The sequence below is a fragment of the Lampetra fluviatilis genome, chromosome 32, assembly GCF_964198595.1.
Source record: "Lampetra fluviatilis chromosome 32, kcLamFluv1.1, whole genome shotgun sequence".
Classification (NCBI taxonomy): domain Eukaryota; kingdom Metazoa; phylum Chordata; class Hyperoartia; order Petromyzontiformes; family Petromyzontidae; genus Lampetra; species Lampetra fluviatilis.
In genome coordinates this window covers 10,871,887-10,891,849 of record NC_136306.1, presented here as the reverse complement: position 1 = coordinate 10,891,849, position 19,963 = coordinate 10,871,887, and the positions used below count along the sequence as shown (strand labels likewise).

General features: G+C 44.3%; 2 protein-coding genes and 1 long non-coding RNA gene across 7 annotated transcripts in view; 1 reads left to right on the top strand and 2 right to left on the bottom strand.

Annotated features, from left to right (window-relative positions):
* Positions 1–434: 434 nt before the first annotated feature.
* On the bottom strand, positions 435–7,944 carry CFAP276 (cilia and flagella associated protein 276). 2 transcript variants are annotated; one of them, XM_078871558.1, is made up of 5 exons: positions 7,585–7,944; positions 5,943–6,053; positions 3,605–3,720; positions 2,290–2,408; positions 435–1,753 (listed from the first exon to the last, which is right to left on the bottom strand). In XM_078871558.1, the coding sequence occupies exons 1-5, from the start codon at positions 7,678–7,680 to the stop codon at positions 1,683–1,685; spliced, it is 513 nt and encodes a 170-aa protein (XP_078727684.1). In that variant the 5' UTR covers positions 7,681–7,944; the 3' UTR covers positions 435–1,682. The 2 variants fall into 2 exon arrangements, with proteins under 2 accessions (XP_078727684.1, XP_078727683.1); XM_078871557.1 differs by having other exon boundaries at positions 5,943–6,059; positions 7,585–7,942.
* LOC144943758 (uncharacterized) lies at positions 4,019–19,233 on the top strand. Its single transcript, XR_013639529.1, has 3 exons — positions 4,019–4,683; positions 18,437–18,506; positions 19,145–19,233. It is a non-coding gene; the product is annotated as an uncharacterized LOC144943758 (long non-coding RNA).
* Positions 9,109–19,963, bottom strand: part of LOC144943755 (disintegrin and metalloproteinase domain-containing protein 9-like) — a 26,224-nt gene continuing 15,369 nt past the window's right edge. For 2 of the 4 annotated variants that reach the window (XM_078871554.1, XM_078871556.1), the window contains exons 15-23: positions 19,808–19,916; positions 19,231–19,405; positions 18,199–18,279; positions 17,516–17,621; positions 15,786–15,879; positions 14,987–15,059; positions 14,740–14,825; positions 14,255–14,342; positions 9,109–12,908 (exon numbers count right to left, since the gene is read on the bottom strand). In XM_078871554.1, coding sequence (XP_078727680.1) covers positions 12,864–12,908; positions 14,255–14,342; positions 14,740–14,825; positions 14,987–15,059; positions 15,786–15,879; positions 17,516–17,621; positions 18,199–18,279; positions 19,231–19,405; positions 19,808–19,916 — 857 coding nt within the window. In that variant the 3' untranslated portion in view covers positions 9,109–12,863. Of the gene's footprint in view, positions 12,909–13,255; positions 13,506–14,254; positions 14,343–14,739; positions 14,826–14,986; positions 15,060–15,785; positions 15,880–17,515; positions 17,622–18,198; positions 18,280–19,230; positions 19,406–19,807; positions 19,917–19,963 lie in introns of those variants that run through there. The other 2 variants (XM_078871553.1, XM_078871555.1) reach the window with 1 other exon arrangement.

The following is a 19,963-nucleotide window of genomic DNA, read 5'->3' as shown; positions in this document are numbered from 1 at the left end:
TAATTGGTTGTTCTCATATACTGTAGATATGAAACATAATTTGGTATTTTTCAGTTACTTATGTTCGGGTTTACACTTTTCAAATAGAATATTGAACCAAGTTAATAAGCCGTAACCAATATTAACATTTGCTTGCCTAACATTGTCTTGCCTGATGTTCCGCACTTTTTTGTTAATTGGATTTGAATAAACCATTAAAGTATTCAGATGCTTTAGGAAAAAAGTACATGCACGTGTAAATGAACTATTTAATGAGAGAATACCTTCTGTGGAGCTTAACCACACCATATTTCATTAGGTGTTTTGTAGGTAATGGATGTATTGGTAAAATATCCAGCATTAAAGACGTATTCACATACAAGGGTTTGTTACGATCTGAAGATTCAACGCCTGCATTGCCATGAAAAACAGTCACAGTCATGCTCGTGATGGAATGTGTTTTATTAAGAGCGTCTTGAGAAATACATATCTCTATAAATTGTGATTTCAAGAAACGCCTTGCTAGAAATGCTATAACGCCACAGCAGTCACTAATCGGATTATAATTGTGTTAGTAGCTCGGTCGACTCGAAATGAAATATGCACCTTGCAAGAATGGTGCTGGCCACTCAAGTCCCAATAATTAAACACTGTTTCTCACAACACCAGTAATACTGGATTCTTCTGCGATAGTTCTTAATACTTGTAAATGTAGTGTAATCTAGCAAGGTTAAGGCAATGATATCAAGTAGAGTATTTCATTCAAATATATATTCATATATTGAGAGTACTGAAAACTGTGCTTAAGTTTCAAAAACAGCTCTGATTAGAGATTACATCTAGAAATACAGAAAAGGTCAAATGTAAACAGCTACAGTAACCTCTGTATACATTATTTAATCAAGGAAGCGGACCAGGCATTGGAACAGCATCCGAACACAGCGATCCCAGGTGTCATTGTGCAACATTCCACGGACAACGTGATTACTTATTGTTCAAGTCATTGGAATTTCCCTCAATTGAGCTCAGTTTAGCAACTGTCAATCCAATTTTCTCAATTGATTGACACTAATTATCATAGTAATTATAATCCTCTTTAAAACAATCGACATGTTAATTAAAATGCATATGTAAAGGTAGCACAATTAAGAAACTTTCTTTGGAAGACATTGCCTTTACTTAATTCAGGTGTGAGCCCATCGAGATTCATGTATTTAATAGGAAAGTCGATATCATGGGACCTTTTTTTGCAGTACCAAAGACAATGCATATATTATCAGAACATGTTCACCACAAGTACGTGTGGTTAATGCAAACTTGATTCCTTGCAAAAGGTTTCTATTTAATTTTTCTACCTACGTGACTTTACCGAAAGAACCAAAGAGTATGGATTCCTGCAGTCACGAAAAACTTCAAATCCAGATTTTCTATTTGGTGTTTGAACATCTTAACACCTGTTTTATTGCCAGAAAGGGTAAAACCGGTTTTTATTTTTCATACTTTAGTAAAGTCCTGGGCCATGTATAATTAACATTTAAAAATGTCGGAATGGGGTATTTTTTCACCGCCACTTCGAAATGCAATCCACAGCGTCCCTGTGCAATTTGGGCGAACGTTGAGTTTGGATTGACACAAAATGCAGGTGGGCTTCGTCTGGAAGACTCTGGGCACCTGCGTTCCCCGCAGGCCAGACGAGTCACGCTCTAGGTGCAGTAGAAACCTCCGTCCTGCTTGCGCGAATATCCGCGGTTGGTGGCGGCTGAGTGGTGACTCTCTGTGCACACGCAGAGGCGAAGATCACACCCCTGTTCAGTCGTACGGGAAGATGCCCGTGGCTAAACTGGCTACTCGGGTTAAGTGAGTTGGCCTCTCAATGAGAGTTGATAAAACGTGTTTTTTTGACGTCGAACAGACACTTTTATTTGTAGATGCATAAAGAAGGTGTGCCTCTAGTGTGGATATCTGTGAAAAAAGACCTTCATATCTCATCGGATTCCTCCAGTCTAAATAACTATTCTGATGAGTATAGAATAGTTATGAATATAACTTCTTTGCCTCATAACATGAGACCAATATTGCAATTGGAATGTAAATGTACAAGTGCAGCCCTGCAATTTCCGATGCCACTGCTGACAGAAAGGCCTCCACTATATGAAAGTAGAAGGTATTTGGCCTCCCATTCGAACCGGCAATCTCTGAATGACACGTCCAGTGTGCTCACCATTACACCATGGCAGCATTCCCGAAACTTAATTGTGGAAAAATGGCAAAACAAATGGCAAGAATTGTGTCCCAGGATGCATTGCTCACGGATGGCCCCAGCGATCGCATGGATCGTTTCCTTGTTGGGGACGGTGAATCTGCGCAGGGACAGGCCGCTCGGATTTCCGCTGTCGGGATTCTCCTCGACGCGGGTCTTCAGGGCCCACCTGCAGCCCCCCAACGTGGAACACGCAAAGGGTTTGTTGCGAAAAGGCAAATGTGGAGGAGGTGGCCCGGAGACTTAGGAGGGCGAATGCGGTGTCAAAGCACTGGGCCGGCACCCGCTGACATCCTGGATTTGAATCTGAGCAGACCTGTGATGAATAAAATAGGTGTTCAAGTGAAACGAGTTGATGGTCTAATGAATTCAGTCACGAATTAGTGCATAACAAAAAAAATACCCACGTTAAATAGAGTTAATATAGTTAAATAAAGTCTCACTCAATTCATAATATTAAATCAATTAAGACAAAAAAATTGGTTTGCCCTTCAACGGGCAATCTTTGCAAGACATGATAAAGGTGTGCCACAGATTACGCAACTGGATAAAATCGCAAAGCAACATTACCCCCGACTGAAGCATGGCGCCTACATGATAGACCGGTGCAAATACCAAATGTACGAATTTACAATTATCGCATGCACAAGAAAGGTGCTTCAGAAATAGCATCATGATGTCATTCTGGGAACTGCTTTCTTACTCGCACTGCTCACTGAAAGCTGATTAAAAATTTACTTATCATGACAACATGACACCGATGGTACTGCACAAATTGTAATCACGACAACAATTAAGATCACATGAAAAAAGACAGATGCTCCTCGTGATTTATGGGCATGTTATTAATTAAATTGGCTGCTGAAGACAATTGATGAGCATGCATGCACACGCACATGTAGTTTAATGATTTCACAAGGCGCGTGTAAGCATGCAATTGATGACTGGGACAATTTCTGTTGATTAGGTTCCACTTTAAGGTTTCAAATTGGCACTACCGTAACAAGACTCTTCTATGGAGCTCTCTGAGGCTTTTCAGTGAAATTATATACCAGACTCTTTTAAAAGGGTTCTCTAGATGAGTCATCACATGTTCTATGGTTTTAACATCTAAAATTTTCTACACTAACTTTTAAAAAGTCAAAATGGTATCCAACTCAACAGAGAATTGTTTTTATCTTTTGTTTATAGCCGTGAGCCAACCGTGGAAATTTCACATTTCTATGGCAGGGCTAGATCCTTTATCTTGTGTTCCTCTAACCTTTCAAGGATAACCTCCAGTTTGTCTTTTCTAGTCTGCCACATCTTAAACTTGAATGTGCATTTATGTTATATTAAAAGCACATCAGCGTGTGTGCTCCATACCCATCCACACTGTTCACAGTTTCCCTCTGCACCAAGGTCTCATTTTTCCCCTGCAGGAATCCAGAGTGGTGATCGTACAAGGACTGGAGGACGAAATCCAGACTGTCTCTGGGAACCTTGAGTTTGAGCACAACACAGCCAGTTAGTAACGCGACACACCATCAAAACGCACACCACACAGGCCCAGAAGCACAACGCGCACATGCAGACACAATGTACAATGAAAGCTACATCATTGCAAAAAAAATACACTATCTATGAGTGTAAGCAAACACATGGGCAAGTATTTGTGTGTAGTTAAACGTTTGTTTGCGTGTGTGCACAAGTTTTCACGTGTGCTTCCACAAGTGTGTTGGAGAAAGTGCTGTTGTCGAGCACATTATACATGTTTATAAAGCTTAATGAGGGACCTCTGGATGTGACAAGCACCAAATCGTGGGAAACCAACAGCGGCCACGCGATAGAAATGCAGGTTTATACCAGCCTATGCGTCAAACCGAAACCCTGCGTGTTAAATTATTCCATTAGAATATGGAGTTCACACCACTGCCACATCCTTTCTCACGGACGCTGGCGATCATGGCTTTCCATTTACCTCTATCCACGATATATTACTAAAGAACTTGCATTAGATGCTCCTTTTTGCATCCAATCGTTCAAATTGCTTATCCGTACTATAATGGAGCAAAAGTGTGAGTTTGTTACTCCAGATTCGGTTTTTTTACGAGGCAATTTTTTTTTGAGCGCAGAACATTTGCGAAACATTAACAGTCAATCAAGTAGTGCTTTATTGTATATTGAAGCGTCAGTTAACACACAAAAAATGTGAAAGTAAAATTTTGGAAACATTACATCCGGTTTACGACATCCCGATTAGCGACATGCGTTTACGACGTCTATTTAAGGCCACCGTGGATCGATTTATGGCACAGAATCTACATTCAGGGCCCATCTTCCCACACGATTCCGACTTCGTTTACACGGCGATGATTCGACCGTGCAAACGGAGCAGAAAGTCGGCGAGGATTTATTTTTCTCATAAGGTCAACTTCATCGGGCAGAGGAAGGAAGAACACGAGGTGAGAAAATATAATTTATAACGATTGCTTTTGTGTTAATTTCATCAGTATTAAACGTCGTGCAGTAAGTCCTGCACTGTTCGCTTACCACTTGGCCTCTGAATTTTTAGCGCGAGGGGACTGTTTTGTAACAAGTTACAGCATTCAGACTGGTTATAATACGTTGGCTTTTAAAAAAAGAACTATTCCTTACTGTTATTGTCTATTCTTGTCTTACTTGGAGTAGATTAGACTTCACTATTGAGGTTTTGGCCTCCTAGGTTCGAATCGGGACCCGAAGGCTCCCCCCCCCAGTCATCCGCAGGCCCGAGGGGGATGATTGCCTCTCGGTCTCGTCGACTAAATGTGCCGTCTTCCCCGGCTGTTTGCACCTCCTCGTTATCCTAAGTCAAAATATTAGGAACGTTACATCTCGTTTGGTGGTGCAGCAATCTTGTACGTGCGCAGCATCATCCCCATGGCCGTGTAAGCAGAGACGACAACAAAACCACTTTGCCTTTTGACTGCCGTCAATGGGGCATCTTTGCTGCGTGTGTGGAGTAGTTATCTTTGACGTTACGACGTGCCCGTCAACCCCTTATCAGTGCCCTACTTTATTACGGACCAAATTCATACCTTATTGGTCACCCCGTGCCCTTGTAAACCTCAACGTTTATCCTACAAAGCCCCATCATCACAAAGGAGAAACACAAATCGACACAAACAAATGTTGCCCCTATTGAAACCAAGGGTGGCACAGTCGGGTTTTTTAGGTTTAATTGTATTTTTATATTAAACCCGATCATCTGAGATTGGGAGAATTCCGGTTTAATTGGTTCTAATTGTAGAACCGCACTTCTCAACGATGGGCTTCATCCGTTCCAAGCTAAGGAACTCACTGGCGCCCACGATTGTGAAGAAGCTCGTGTTCATCACGACCAGCCTGTCCGCATTCTATGACTACCCCGTGCCCGACGATAACAGCACCGACGAGGAAGCAGCCTAAGCCTATCAGAGTTTCGTATTCATTAAACCCGGTTTTAATTCCCCGACATCGGATTTAATTGTATTAAAGAAAAAAAACCCTATGCCTGCCGCTGGAAAAATCGGGTTTTTCCCACCCATGATTGAAACGGCTCTGCGCCGTATGGACATGAACTCTCAATTTCCCTGTACAAGAATACGCGGTGTGACCCGCATGGGTTTGTTGACGGGTTTGCTTCAATGCACGGCGGCACCGTGCGTGTCCCCGTCGCCACCGTGGGGTGCGGAGAGGGCACCTGATGGTGCTGGCCTGCGTTGCGGCGGTGGGCGCTGGCCAGGGTGTTGGAGCCGTGCAGCCTCTGCCAAGGCTCTTGCGACTGCCCCATGTACGCCGGCTCGCCGTACCTCTGCGTCTGGACAAACATTGGCGGCACAGTGAGTGGCTACTTTTGTCCCATGCCACACGGTGGGGCCAAGATGACCACAGCCAGCGGGCCGGGGGGGTCTTTGTGTTGCTCGGCCATCGAACAAAGACGACGGCGCTTTCAGAGATGCGCTTTTGCGGTCGTCTGGAACGCTCCTTCCAAGGCCACTGGGGCTGCTTGCTTTTAAATCGTCGTCTTGATTGAAAAAAAACACCAATTTCTATACAACTGCTTTTTAGTGTTTAATGTGGTGTCCTTCACCCGCATCTCCGAGTAGGACGGTTGGCTACGTACGGGCACGAAATAGTTAAACTTACGTACCAGCTTTAACTGGTCATTCAAATCAATGTTTGCCTCGGCCCTCGGGATACGTTTCCCATTGCAATTTTCAATGTCTCAGGCCTAATTTCGGGCCTTTCTTTTAGCTGCACTATTGTGAAAAGGTGTGTTTTTCAAATCGTTAAAACCATTGTTGGAGTAATTTAAAACGTGAAGTTATTAGTAATGGGAGCGGTGAAATAAGCTAATAGAGTTGAGATTAATGATGGTGATGTTACCCGATGCTTAAGACAGTTTTACGTTTGATGATGATGATGATGATATAGTTATTATGGTGGGTTTGATGCGAGCTGCTGATGTCAAATGATGATCATGATACTGATGATGAAGGTAATAGTGGTTAATAATGATGGCAATTACGTTCATACCGGTCTATATATTATGGTGATGGTGTTGATTAATGACGCCTGCTGTATATTTGGAGTTTGCGTGTCTCTCTCCCCGTGGTCGCGTGGGTTTTTCTCCGGGTCCTCCGGTATTTCCCTCCACATTTAGAATCGTGCGTTTAGATAATTTGACTGCTATAAGTTTCCACACGATAAGCCACTTCGTCGAACAAGCAGCATCTGTGGCCAGGTCGCATTCTGAAAAGAGCTACATAGCCCAGCTGGCCTTATCCTGGTAATATACAATAAACAAGTGAGAGAAGTAATCAATGACTTTTTTCGATTTGAAGCTTTCGTGACTGCAGGGAATCATCTTCTTTTTTTTCGGTAAAGTCACGTAGAAGGGAAATAATAAAAATTTAACATAAAATACAATTCTCACGACGTTTCGGCCACAACGCAAGCAGCCATCCTCAGGTGAAGAACAGGTCTGTCGGAAAGACAGCGTCTGAATGAACACCACCAAGCTTGGCAGCGTATATTTAAGCTAGGTTAGGGGAGGAAGGGCGCATTGACAAATGAATGTGTAGGAGGTGGGGGGGTCTTAAAGTCATATTATGCCCGTGCATTGTAGGATTAGCAGCAACAAAGGGAGGAGGTAGGGTTAGCAGTAATAAAGGGAAGGAATTTTAATAGTAAGGAGCTGTAATGAGGCTACTGGCGGCGATGATGATGATGATGCTGGCTGATGCCAACACGGTATTAACACCACGCGTAAGGTCACGGCCACCTCCCGGGTCAGACAGAGGGGGGGGGAGACAGAGCTGAGAGGTGCAGCGGTCACTCACGGTGTGTCGCAGGCGTGTCCCCGTGAAGCTCTCGTCATTCTCCAGGGTCGGCATGGGGTAGGGCTTTCTCGTGGAGGTCCAAGAGGCGTCAACCATCTCGCTGGATTTTGGTGGTGGTGGTGGTGGGGGCTGCCGGCGTGAGCTCCTCTGGTGCCGGCCAACGAGGCGAGCGATGGGGCTCTATGGTGAGGCACTCGTGCCGAGAGGTCTCGAGAGGTTGTTGAAGCGGTGGGATGATGAGAGGGGGGTGGGGGTGGCGTGCCGTGCGGGACTTATGCGAGAGAGAATTTGGAGCGTACGCCGCGGCCTTGCCTGCCTCGCCCACCGCGGGGTTTGTTTGTAGCCACGTGGCAACGTAGTCGTGGCAACAGCAACCATGGCAACAACAACCATGGCAACAGCAACAACAACAACCATGGCAACCATCGATCAGCTGGCTGGGGCATTTAAACGTGGAGGTGGGGAGCGTGGCCCATTGAACCGAAATCAACCGCGGCGCCGGTGCCAGGCCAGGTGCACCTTGAGGCTATCGATCCGAGAGGAGACGGAGCCGGCTCGGGTTCCTGTAAACGATTTTGGGAATTCCATCCAGAAGTGTTTGTTGTTGTTCGATTATCACAATCAAAGAAGCTAATAGCTCAGTGGGCTTTACCTGGTAAGATAAAAATATATAGTTGAATTTTATTTGTGTATTTTTTTTCGAAGTTATTTATTTACTTCTATACTTTGCACTCCGATCGTGTTTTTGTCTTTGTTGTTGTAACGTTCTGACCCGCCCCTAGTGGACAACTATGCAAAAAGAGCTTTATCGTTCATCGGATTCCTCCACTATAAATAAAGATTGTGAATAATGATTTTTTTTACGACGATGCGTACCGGGAGCGCCCCCCCATGAGAGGGAGGGGGAGCTGCGGCTCAGCGCGTCGCTCTGCCGTGCGGGCATCAGTACCCCCCAGTGGGGGGCGATGAGGGAATGATGAACGATGGGGGGGGGGGGGGCTAGGGAATGATGAACGATGGGGGGTGGGGACTAAGGATTGAACGATGGGGGGGGGGCTAAGGAATGATGAACGATGGGGGGGGGGGGCTAAGGAATGAACGATGGGGGGGGGGCTAAGGAATGAACGATGGGGGGGGGGGGGGGGACTAAGGAATGATGAACGATGGGGGGGGGGGGGGGGTAAGGGGGGGCCTTTGTGCTGAGTTTGCGGGAGAGTGTGGTGCTAAGCAGAGGCTGCTGCTGCTCCCCCGCTCATCCACAACCAGCGACTCGGGGCTCATGTGACAGAAGTGATTCGGGAATTCTATCGAAACTTGCATTCTGATGTTTTTTTTATAATTACTGCAAACATATACTCGCTGAAACCCAAAACGTCTCCAGATAATGGCCAGAAGTGACATTTTGGAGTGAGGCTCAATCCATGTGTGAATGGGTCTGGTCTCCCACAATCTATTAGGTGCCTCGTTCATTTAGAAACGTGGTGCTGACATTGTTTTGTCCATACCTTGGGAACTGATGCAAGTGTTTCGGGAATGTATTTGCAATGCTCACAACACATTCAGTATAAGTGATGCAAAAAAATGCAAACGCCGCTTGGGGGTGGATCACTTTCTTTAATGAAACAATTTTTAAGTATATGTTTGCTGTGAATCTTGACATAGACGAGGTTTATAATGTTTAACTTTTGTCCACTGTTCAAAAGTCTGGAACTACGGGATATTATAGGAAATAACATGTTTTCCTATTGCAATTTGCACATTGTGAAAAAATAAGGCACGGTTTTTGCCTTGGTAAAAAATGCATTAGCGAATACAAATGACTAGACATGGCTTTTAAAACTGAATGTACATTTGCACAAATGCATTCACACTCACGGAATGAGTGTATAATTTAAACATTACTATTTATGATTTTCTAATGTATGTAATGTACATGTTATATGCTGCCAATTCCCATTGTGCCAAAATGCATATACAGTAACACACCATTCCACGTAATTAAAACAAATCATTGTAAACAGCATTAATTGCGTTTTCTGATTGGATAAAACAAGCGCACGTGTAAATTAACTAGTTTGAGATTTCACAAACAATACATATGGACATACATCAAAATCACACAACGCGACACATTATCCGTGCACTACAATGGCAAGGGCTGGGACGTGGTGATGAATCAGTAATTTGCTCCCTTGTATTGTGTCCACGTAGGCGTTTTGAAATGTTTCACCTGGCAGCACTGGTCACATTCCCATAATAATAATAATTCAGGACTCCCATACCGAAAAATCATAAATAACAGAGCAGCTTTCTAATATGCCACGGGAGTGCTTCATCAGTTCCTCAAAATATGCCTCCTGCCCATTCATGTATAATGATTTTATTTTATTTACATGCCTAGCTTGGCAAGTCGAGGTAATATGAATGTTACAATAGCTAAGTTTTATTTAACTTGTTATTATGAATTGCAATGCGTGCACATACATGAAGTAGATTGTAAGGCACCACGGAAAGCTCTTTTCAGCCAATATAAGGAAAGTCATTGTACTTCATTGAAGACCAAGCACATACATTTCTAGTTTCTGCGCATTATGAAATAATTCTGCATATGTACACAGGAATGCTACAGCAGTGCATGGACAAATGGCTATACATTTTTATTTTAAAATATACACGTGATCATTCATTGTAGTTGAGATATCATTAAGATTACTTGGGCTCTGAGCGTATGCTATTTAAAAAGGTAAAGTTACTAGGTTTATATTTACACGGCAAAGCAAATTCGGGGAATATAGAGAAATGCTTGTACTAAAAAATAAGAAAGCTCAATACAAAATAAATTGCTCTATGTAAAGTGTCACTACATTAATCAGAGGGGTGCATTGCTTCGTCCCTATCAGCAAGCAGTGCATGCTATATATTCTACCATGTACTTGCTTTAATACACTTGCCCCCGGCAACTCAATGATTGTAGAATTGCAAAAACCCTCCCAGGTTAATGTGCACAATTTAAATACTCGCCGTGATAGTGCAGCCGCTTGTCATCCCTGATTGTATTTTAGGAATTGAATGATTAACCTTCCACCCACGCGTCATAATTTGGGATCCTGATTCAATCATGAAATAAATTAGTCTAATTTTAATAGATTCATATCGTTTGTCCTCAATCTAGTTCGACCACAAACATAAATCTAACATTTACATATAATCTGTGTGATTCATAAATGAACAATTCTTACCCACATGATAGGATTCAAGTATCACTAAGTGCTTTATCCAGGGCTTATATTCAACCAGGTCTGCCCAGGTGGGTGACCCGAAAAATATTTTTGCATCCGACTCACCACATCCAGTATACCGATCTCTTTGGCTGTGGCTACTCATCACATGCCACCTCCTGGTCTGACCATGAACATTTTCAGTTCAAAATTAAGCCACGGTTACGTCTACTGTATATGCAGTATCTTGTCACCAACAATGTGGTAATCACACTTGATTTTAAAAAAACCTTTTCAACTGTGTGTTTTTTTACCAGTGGCATGCCTAAGCCACAGAAATATAGGAATTCTATTTTTTCTCCACACTAAAATTCCACAACTGTAGACGTACAGAATTATCTAATGATCTACCATGAGGTGCGGCGTTACGTGATTTATACAGCTCGGTCCATTTACCAGATCACATTTCCAGTAATTGACAAAAGTTGCGGCTCTAACATAATTTTACATATATGCATTTCCATTAAGTATTCCCACCATGCTGAAGCAACTGCAAGCTAATCTGTCTCAAGTTTTTCCCCCCCAATTATTCTTTGGGTCGATGAATTCCAATTCCCCACCCTGACTTTCCCACAGGAGGTTGTTCAACCAATCTCTGACCCTGTTCTTCTGACCAAGTGTGGTAGTTTTGTCGTTGTATTTTCTACAGACCAAGTATAGGTGCAGCCCTGCAATTATTTGCTTACGCCACTGGTTTTTGTATGCATGTTACAAGGGAAAGCTACTGGTCATTTTGCAATTAATATACACCCAGTTGTACGCAAACATTTACAGTTATGCACTGTTTCTAAAGCATTTAAGCAAGCTGTTGCAAACGTGCAATATTTCTCTAAAAACACAATATTGCATTAAAACGTATGTGACCTCATAAGGGTCATCAACAAGGCCTCCCCAGTACTGCTGTTTGGGAAGCAAATAGCAGTCATACCCTTTTTCCACTGACACATCCAAGCCAAGCCAGGGCGGGCCCTCGCAGTACGTTTAGTTTTCCACTGTCGATTTGCCGTGCTGAGCCTGAACCAAAACTGTGCTACGCTATCCCCAATGGCAAGGTTATTGGAAGATTGACTTTAGATAATGCAGTGGAAGCTGCGTCGAGGTATACGATGTGGATCACAACTGGTTCTCATTGTGAGTAACTTCAGTAGTCACGACTTAGCCCCTGGTTGAGCTATCATTTGTGGCCAGGTCATTTCTATAAAAAAAATTATATCTCAGTGGGCTTTACCTGGTAAGACAAAAATAATGTCGTCTTATTTGTATATGTTTAAGTGATTTGTTTATCGTTCCCATACTTTGCACTCCTGTCGTGTTTTTGTTTTGTTGTAAAGTTCTTACCCGCCCCGACTGGACATTGCAAAGAGAAAGCTTAATAGCTCATCGGATTCCTCCAGTATGAATACATATTCCAGATGCTGTTTGGGAAATAACCTGGTGCCTCTGAGCTGTGCCAGGCTGGCTTGGCACAGCCCTGGCATGGCTCGTTTGTCCAGTAGAAGAGGTATAAGAGAATATTCAACGCGAGTAATTTTTGTCACAGTCATAACATGCATATGCTAGGGAGAGAGCCTATGTACGCTTTTAAAAACATTGAAATGTGGATAAATATATTTTTCTGAGAATAAGCATGCAAATGTCGTCTTCTGAACGGGACAACGTGAACAGGATGACAGGTAGAATGTGTACGCTGTTGAAAACGTTGATGATAGTAAAGTCACGTGACTTTACCGAAAGAACCAAAGAGTAATTCCTGCAGTCACGAAAGCTTCTAATCAACGTTGATGATCGTCTTGAATGAAAAGTTAGACGAGTGTGGAGGTTTTTTGCAGTTGTGCTACGATGCCAAAACTTGGACATGGTATCGGACAATGAGCAGCACAACCCGAACTGATAGGAGTGATCCGTAGGTGATGCATCTGTCCCACTGCTGTGATAAGTGCTGTCAGTCACTCGTCATTTACAGTCAACTGTAGGCATTTTCAGAGGCAACGTTGAGTATATTCAGTACTTGTTCAAAGGTCCACTTGAAATGTCACCATCCGAAGCCTGTTTACATTAAAAGTAGAAAAAAAATGCATTAAAACATACATTCACGGTAAACACTCTTTCCCTGTAGCGTTGGATATTCCGCCATAGATAGTGGACTCGCGCATATACTGTACTGCTAGGCCTTCTAACAGACCATGCTTAACTTGATTACCACGGTGGAGCATGCCATTTTTCCTATGGGGGTGTTATCAAGGAAAGCCTCGTTGTTTTTGCGTTGCACATTTCTGCAATCGTTTTTGTGCCAATATATTCTTGGTTATTTCGGTAAAGTCACGTAGAAGGGAAACAATAACATAATAAAAATATAAAACAATAAAATTCTGTGGATTTCACACGTGATGATGATTGTTTGTGTTGCAGTCGAAACGTGAGAATTTTATTGTTTTTATATTTTTTATTATTTTATTGTTTCCCTTCTACGTGACTTTACCGAAAGAACCAATAATATGAATCCCTGCAGTCACGAAAGCTTTAGATCGAAATTTTGTGCCAATATGCTCAAGAAGCGCACGTATTTCCAGCACCAATGTATTTTGTCACCATCAAGCCATTCTCTGTTAGGTCATCCTCTCGTTCTGGTTCCTTCCATTTTTCCTTACAACAACAACACACAACATTTTCAGTGTTGTTGTTCATCCTACATGTGTGTCCAAATAGTGCCAGTTTCATTCTCAACACTGTCCAATGGGTATATCGGCCTATTATTCAACGTTGGCCACAAGTGTTTAAAGTGGTAAGAGTACCCACACTTTACCCCACCACACATGCCATTCGACTAACTGTGGTTTATCTATTGATACTGCTGAGCAGACAGAGGCAGGGGGATTTAAGAAACGTGCCCAAAGTTTCAGTTGCCGTTGCTGGGAGATTGGCGACCTCTGGATTGCAAGCCCAGTGTAGTGATAATTATGATGGAATTTTAGCACTTAGGGTGAAGCAGAATATATTCCAACCAGGTGCCTCGGTGACAAGACTAGGGGATTCATTAAGACCATCATCCCTTCTGTGGTCGATAAAAAGGGTACCCCGTTGTGGGGAAGTCAACAGTTGTCCCAAGAAGAGACTGGGCCCCCACCAGAGAAATGTGGAATTTCCACCACTAGCTCAGGACGGCACCACTTCCAATGCTCATTTGAGTAATAAATCATGGCCTCTGCTCAGACAAATGAACATTAATAAATTGTATTGCACTTACATTTTTATCTTCAAATACCAAGGTCAATCGAATAGTAGCCATCACTTAATGTGAAGCTTATGATGCCATAATCAATGTCGTTCTCTCGTCCAGGAATGTGTGCTTTTAAGTTGACGTAGACCATGCCGATATTGAATCGATGTCTCACCTGGCTCCAGTAGTCGGGCACTGCGTACGGTTGGCTGGGAGTGTGCGCGTTAGCTGTACTTCCAACCCCAACCGCGGGAGCCTTGGGTCTGCAAACACGCACGCAGATCGAGCGTCAGTTTAACACCTAGGCTTTCGCGACCAATATTATTCATAATCAACGTTTTTGGGTTTAGATCGCGTTATTTATAAATGTGTCGTAACCCTCCACCACCCGACACGGCCAATCAGTAAAAAAGTGTCACGTTGACAAAAGACAAATAGTTCACTGCTTTAGCCCACCGGTGTGTTGAAGCGTGAAACCACAACATTTACAATTTGAGTACGACGTTTCGCTGGTAATTGCATCCAGCATCATCGGGCAATTCGCCAGAATGGATCGAGCGTACTCGTGAGCAGGGTTGTTGCCGTCTCAAGAGGAATGGGCGAAACGCTCGGACTGCGAGTCTACATGTCTGTGTGTGTGTACGGGGTTGGAGCGCATGCCTGGGAGGGCGGCTGGGAGGGTCGTTCCAAGAAGGTCCTGTGGTCGAGGGGTGGCTGTCCCAGTCCGCGGGCGCTGCTGGTGCATTCTGGCCACGCACACTCGGTGTCAACTTACAAACGTAACACTGACGTGATCTCACTCCGACACTTGAGGCACACTCGTGAACAGCAGAGAGACCCTCGCTTTTTGGACAGCAGAGACCATTAACATTAGTTGTAAAGCAGTTGAAAAAAAGTGGAGACTCACCCAAGGTTTTTGCGGTGCGTGGGTAGACCCCGCAGGTGGTTCTGGGTTAAGCTGCTGAGCATTGTTTTGAGATCTGTAGCATAAACATTTACCAGGGTCACTTCATGTCGTCACACAGACACAGCTAGCTGTGTGGCCATTGTACTTGTGCCAAGACAGCAGGTTGCACAGAATAAGCAGGCTCGAATCGTTATTACAAATACTAATTAATACACGGTGGAGCTCCTATATCTCCTTGTAAGTGGCCAGTGATGGAGACCAATGGCAGCCAAGGGAGGGAGCACGTGCGTTCACAATCCTGATTTGGAGAAGTCGACTTGGACCATCATCCCTCCGGGGGCCGATAAAATGACCACCATTTTGTGGGTCATCAACAGTGGTAAATCCTGTAAAAATAGACTGGGCGCCAACATGGGAAAGTGGAATTTCCAGCACCCCAGTTGGTCATTTTCAGCAGGGGGAAACATTTTTGTTCTCACTGATGATGAGTGTACGATTCATCATCGTCGTCGTAATCTGTCCCTTCCGTCAGCTCATTGACGATAATGGGGCCGAACGAACGTCCACCATGGCCCTCTTTCTTTAGCCATTAATTATCTTTAATTCAATCTTAACAATGCTCTTCTACATATTGTGCCACCCTCGTCTAGCCACCTGCTTTTCTGTCTTCCCCTTCTCTGTTCCTCCATTTGTGTGCGCGCAGTTCACGAGCACTTGAGCGCAAACGGGTGGCCGAGTGATGTGTATATTTGCCCTGCGATAGCAACTGCAAGCGGACGAAAGGAGGGCAAACGAGTACCTTTTTTTGTTGCTGTAATTTCTCCTGTAAAGGTAGATGGCTATTCCTCCAACGATAAGCAGCGTCACGGACAGCGGCCACAGCCTGCTGCGCTCTGGAAACAAATGGCAAAAAAAATAACACGCGCACCACTTGGCAACCACAAGCCACGTGTTGCCTCGCGGCAGTTTGGTGCAGAGGAGATGAAACCGTGCTCCCAGCTTAGAACAGGCAACAAAGATAAGAGCTCTGGGAGGGAATTGTTTAGCCATTGATTGTTAACCAATCTGTGCCTTCTTTGAGTCCTAGATTTGAAGCTTTCGTGACTGCAAGGATTCATACTCTTAAGCTTTTTTGGTAAAGTAACGTAGGTAAAAAATAAATAATAATTTAATTAATAGAAGTAATAATAGAAATAAAATAATAAATCACGACGTTTCGGAGGCAACACAAGTCTCCGTCATCAGGTGGGACCGTCACAGCTAGATTTACTCACTTGATGCAGTAAATTTAGCTGTGACGGTCCCACCTTCTTTGAGTGTTCGCTCTTGCGTGTGGATTAATGCCATTTTTAAATGAAGTATCCTTTCACATCACTCGCAGAACAGCACAACCCTTCGTCTTAGAGAACTGCCCACGGAAGTGGATATCAAAGAGCTTACCTCTAAGATCCCGTGAAGTGAGCTCTGGGCCATACAGTAGAGGAGGCAATACTTTCCCACCTGCACTGAATACGAGTAATTTTAATCCCGTAACAATCAAACCAACATTTTAATTCTCAGCGCTTGAAAATAGTGAGATATGGTGCAGAAACAACTTGAACGCGAAGTTTTTTTGGGAAGTCAAAGGCGACCAGTCTGAGACTGTCAGCTCGTTACAGATGAGAACTGGGTTTAATCGTGGGCGGCTGAAAACCTGGGTTTGAACCAGAGGTCGCAATCGGGTACCCGATACCCGTACCCTACCCGATACCCGGCTACCCGTACCCGGGCGGGTACGGGTAGCCGTTTGCGACCCTGTTGCGGCCGGGTACGGGTACGGATAGGCTGTGAGTCACTGGTGAGTAACCGTTTGTCACTCATTTCGGGTAGGGTACGGGTAGGGAACGGGTACCCGTACCCGGCCGGGTACGGGTATGGGTACCCATTTGCGACCTCTGGTGTGAACCCAGCGTCTTAGCAGTGCTGGTTCAGTGCTCGGACCTCAAAAGAATCGTAAAGAACGCACCGTCAACTTTACACGTGTGCCCACTTACTTTGGGGTGGTGACATGTCCTTTGTGGAAGGACATTTGCCGCGTGTTGCATCGAGTCGGGGTTCGAATGCAGCGGCCACCCTGAATATTACTGTGGTGTGTAGTAACCGCCATAACGTGCGCAGTCTGATTCACAGTAGACGTTAAAGATCCCCTGACATGTATGTTGAACTTTTTTTCGAACCGTACGTAGTCAACTGTGCTAATTGGAGGTGCGGGGGAAAGACAACAAACTAAACAAAGCAGTTCTAAAGAAAAACATGTAAATCTAGAGAAATTCGTTTTCAAGAGTAGACATCATTCACAAGAGTAGGCCATCGAGTGCCTGCGCCGGATTTAAAAAAACGACCCCACAATTTGCTGTAATGAGATTAGTCACATCAATCATCAACCTGCCCTCGCCTCCTCTCCCCACTGCGGGGTCATCCTAAAAAAAAAGTCGTGAGGCTTTCCTGGATTAAACGTGCGCGTGAAGTAACAAAAAACCCCCAACGTACTCTTGCAGGTGGGGCCGCTGTCGACGGAGCCTCCACATCCCGTGGAGGAGCAGTCTGGCGGAGCCCATCCCTCCGCGCAGTGGCAGTGCTTGCGGTTGTTGTGTTGCTGCGACGTGTGGGCACCAACGAACAAAACGAAGCGTTAGGTCTTGATTATCTGCGGCTTGCGGATTAACCACGCCTGCGAAAGAATAAATCGAATACCTCGATGCGCATGCTAGCTTCAATCTCTCTCATGTCCACTGCGATGGGGGCACTGCTACGGTTTACACGACCGCTGTGAAATTCATAATCGGAATCAGAATATTTATTTATACTGGAGGAATCCAATTAGCTATAAAGCTCTTTCATAGATGTAAAATAGTCAAATGTCCAATTACTCCCTTTGGCACCTAAAATTCGATTTAAACGAACATTTTTGAAGGTTTTTACTTATAATAATAATAATAACGGTCAGTTAGCACCTCACTACTGATGTTTGCTGTGGACAGGAACCAAATTCATGTCACCAACTGTGGCCAGGAACCAAACTGAACTCCGCTCACCAATTTCAAGCCGAGTTTATGTGTTGCCACTAGCCCCATGCCCAATAGGTTAAAATTGGCTAAAATGCCCCACAGTGGCACTTATGACCCATTGGGAGCTGACTGTATGTATCGAGTAATAACAACATATATTCTTACCCCATGGCCATTACATTCGCTCGTGTAGTCAATAGAATAGTTTAATACTCTTGCATCTTGACATTGTTGATTGAAGCACACCTGAAACAAAGGTTAAATGGTCAAAAGGTTAAACCCTATTACAGCTTTATCCACGGACAACGGATCATTTGTAGAATGTTACAAATCTCTAGCATGAGTGCGAAAATTACATTGAATTGTTTGGTTTCTTCTCCCCCTCATCCCCACCTCCGATTAGCACGATTGGCTACGTACATACGATGGGTGATGTGGCCAAGACAAGTATGTGCAATGGGACTGATCCAAAGGTACAGATATCTTATGAACTACTCATCCAAAAAAAAAGACACCACCAATCACAAGCTTTCTAAATGCATGCGACACAGACTACCTAACTTCTACCAATCCAACATACATTTGAAAGTTTTTGCAAATACCTGGTTTATAAAAAGACCAGAGTAAATGATGCACACTGCCGATATGATCCAAGCTAATGTGACGAAAAGTTAATGAGTTTTGGACCAATCACAATTTGCCAGCAAATGATCACAATGTCCATACGGGCACACAATGTAAATTAAATTACTGGCTCCAGTTCTGTTTAATCTACTCCAGATCAGCTTTCCAAAATGATCAAAAATGTATTAACCAGGCTGTCCATTGATGTAAGCAATAACTGGTGTGTGTGTATATATATAATCATTCTGGGGTTTGTCTATCATAAGCAAATCTCATAAAAAAAATTCACCATACGGGCTTTTCCACATCCATTTCCTTCATTATTCTTCGAAAAAGCTCTTCCCAATGCTTTGTTTAGCTTGTTGTCCTTCCCGGCATCTCCAGTTAGCACGGTTAGCTATGTATGGTGTGCGTGCGAAATAAGTTCGACATGCATTTGCTGGCCGTGAACTCTAAACGACCTCTGTCATTCCTCAACCGACCCCAGGGCTTCTGCTGCAGAAGCTGCTCACAACCTGCCTCCCCGCTCGGTGGGCTGCCCGCCGCGTTCGTCTCCCCGCACGCTTCACTCACCATGCCGTCGGCGCACTTGGTGCCGGACTGCACGAGAGCCGGGTCGGGAACGTCGCTGCCTAGGTTGTAATCCACCGCCCGGCACTGGCCGTAGAAGGCGAAGTTTGGCACCGTGTGGCCGATGAGCGGCTGATTGCTCTTGCTCTCACAGATCAGCTTCCCGCACTTGACGTCCCTGGCATGGCACAGGGGGCGGCAATGTCCAGTTTGGGGCCACAAGAGGCAGAGATGTGTAATGTTTTCAAACGGTGAATGTACGTTGCTATATCGTAATTACTGCTGCAATGGTAACAGTAACTGAATTGCAAGAGTAATAGCCATAGTACAAGATCATCAGGCCTGGCCAAAAACCGCCTTACAGGGGTCCGCTGATGAGAAGAGGCAACGTTGGAAGACCAAATACTTACTAGCTCCATAACATCTGAGAACGGACCGAAGCTATGCACGATAATCTCTTAAATCGCTGCCCAGGAGCCCACGCGATGGAAGGAAGATAACGTCAGTGGCGTGTAGGCGTTGCCCCAACGAGACGGACGAACAACAATAATAATAATAAGAGAGTAGGTGAGATGCACACCTGCGGGAGCAGGACTTGTACTTGCCGCTGGGGACCGTTCCACAGTTGCCAAACTCGTTGCCTTTTGTGTTGACGGTCAAGAAGCATTCGTCAGAAGCAGGATTTGATTCTGAGAAACGCCATCAAAATCACATCACCATTTTGTTTGTATTGCGA

Excerpts from the sequence above, each read along its gene's own strand:
- CFAP276 (XM_078871557.1), bottom strand. The coding sequence starts at position 7,680 with ATGGTTGACGCCTCTTGGACCTCCACGAGAAAGCCCTACCCCATGCCG. Across the intron at positions 6,060-7,584 it reads GGACACGCCTGCGACACACC|ACGCAGAGGTACGGCGAGCC; the intron begins GTGAGTGACCGC and ends ATGTTTGTCCAG. Across the intron at positions 2,409-3,604 it reads ACTGTGAACAGTGTGGATGG|GTGGGCCCTGAAGACCCGCG; the intron begins GTATGGAGCACA and ends GGGGGGCTGCAG.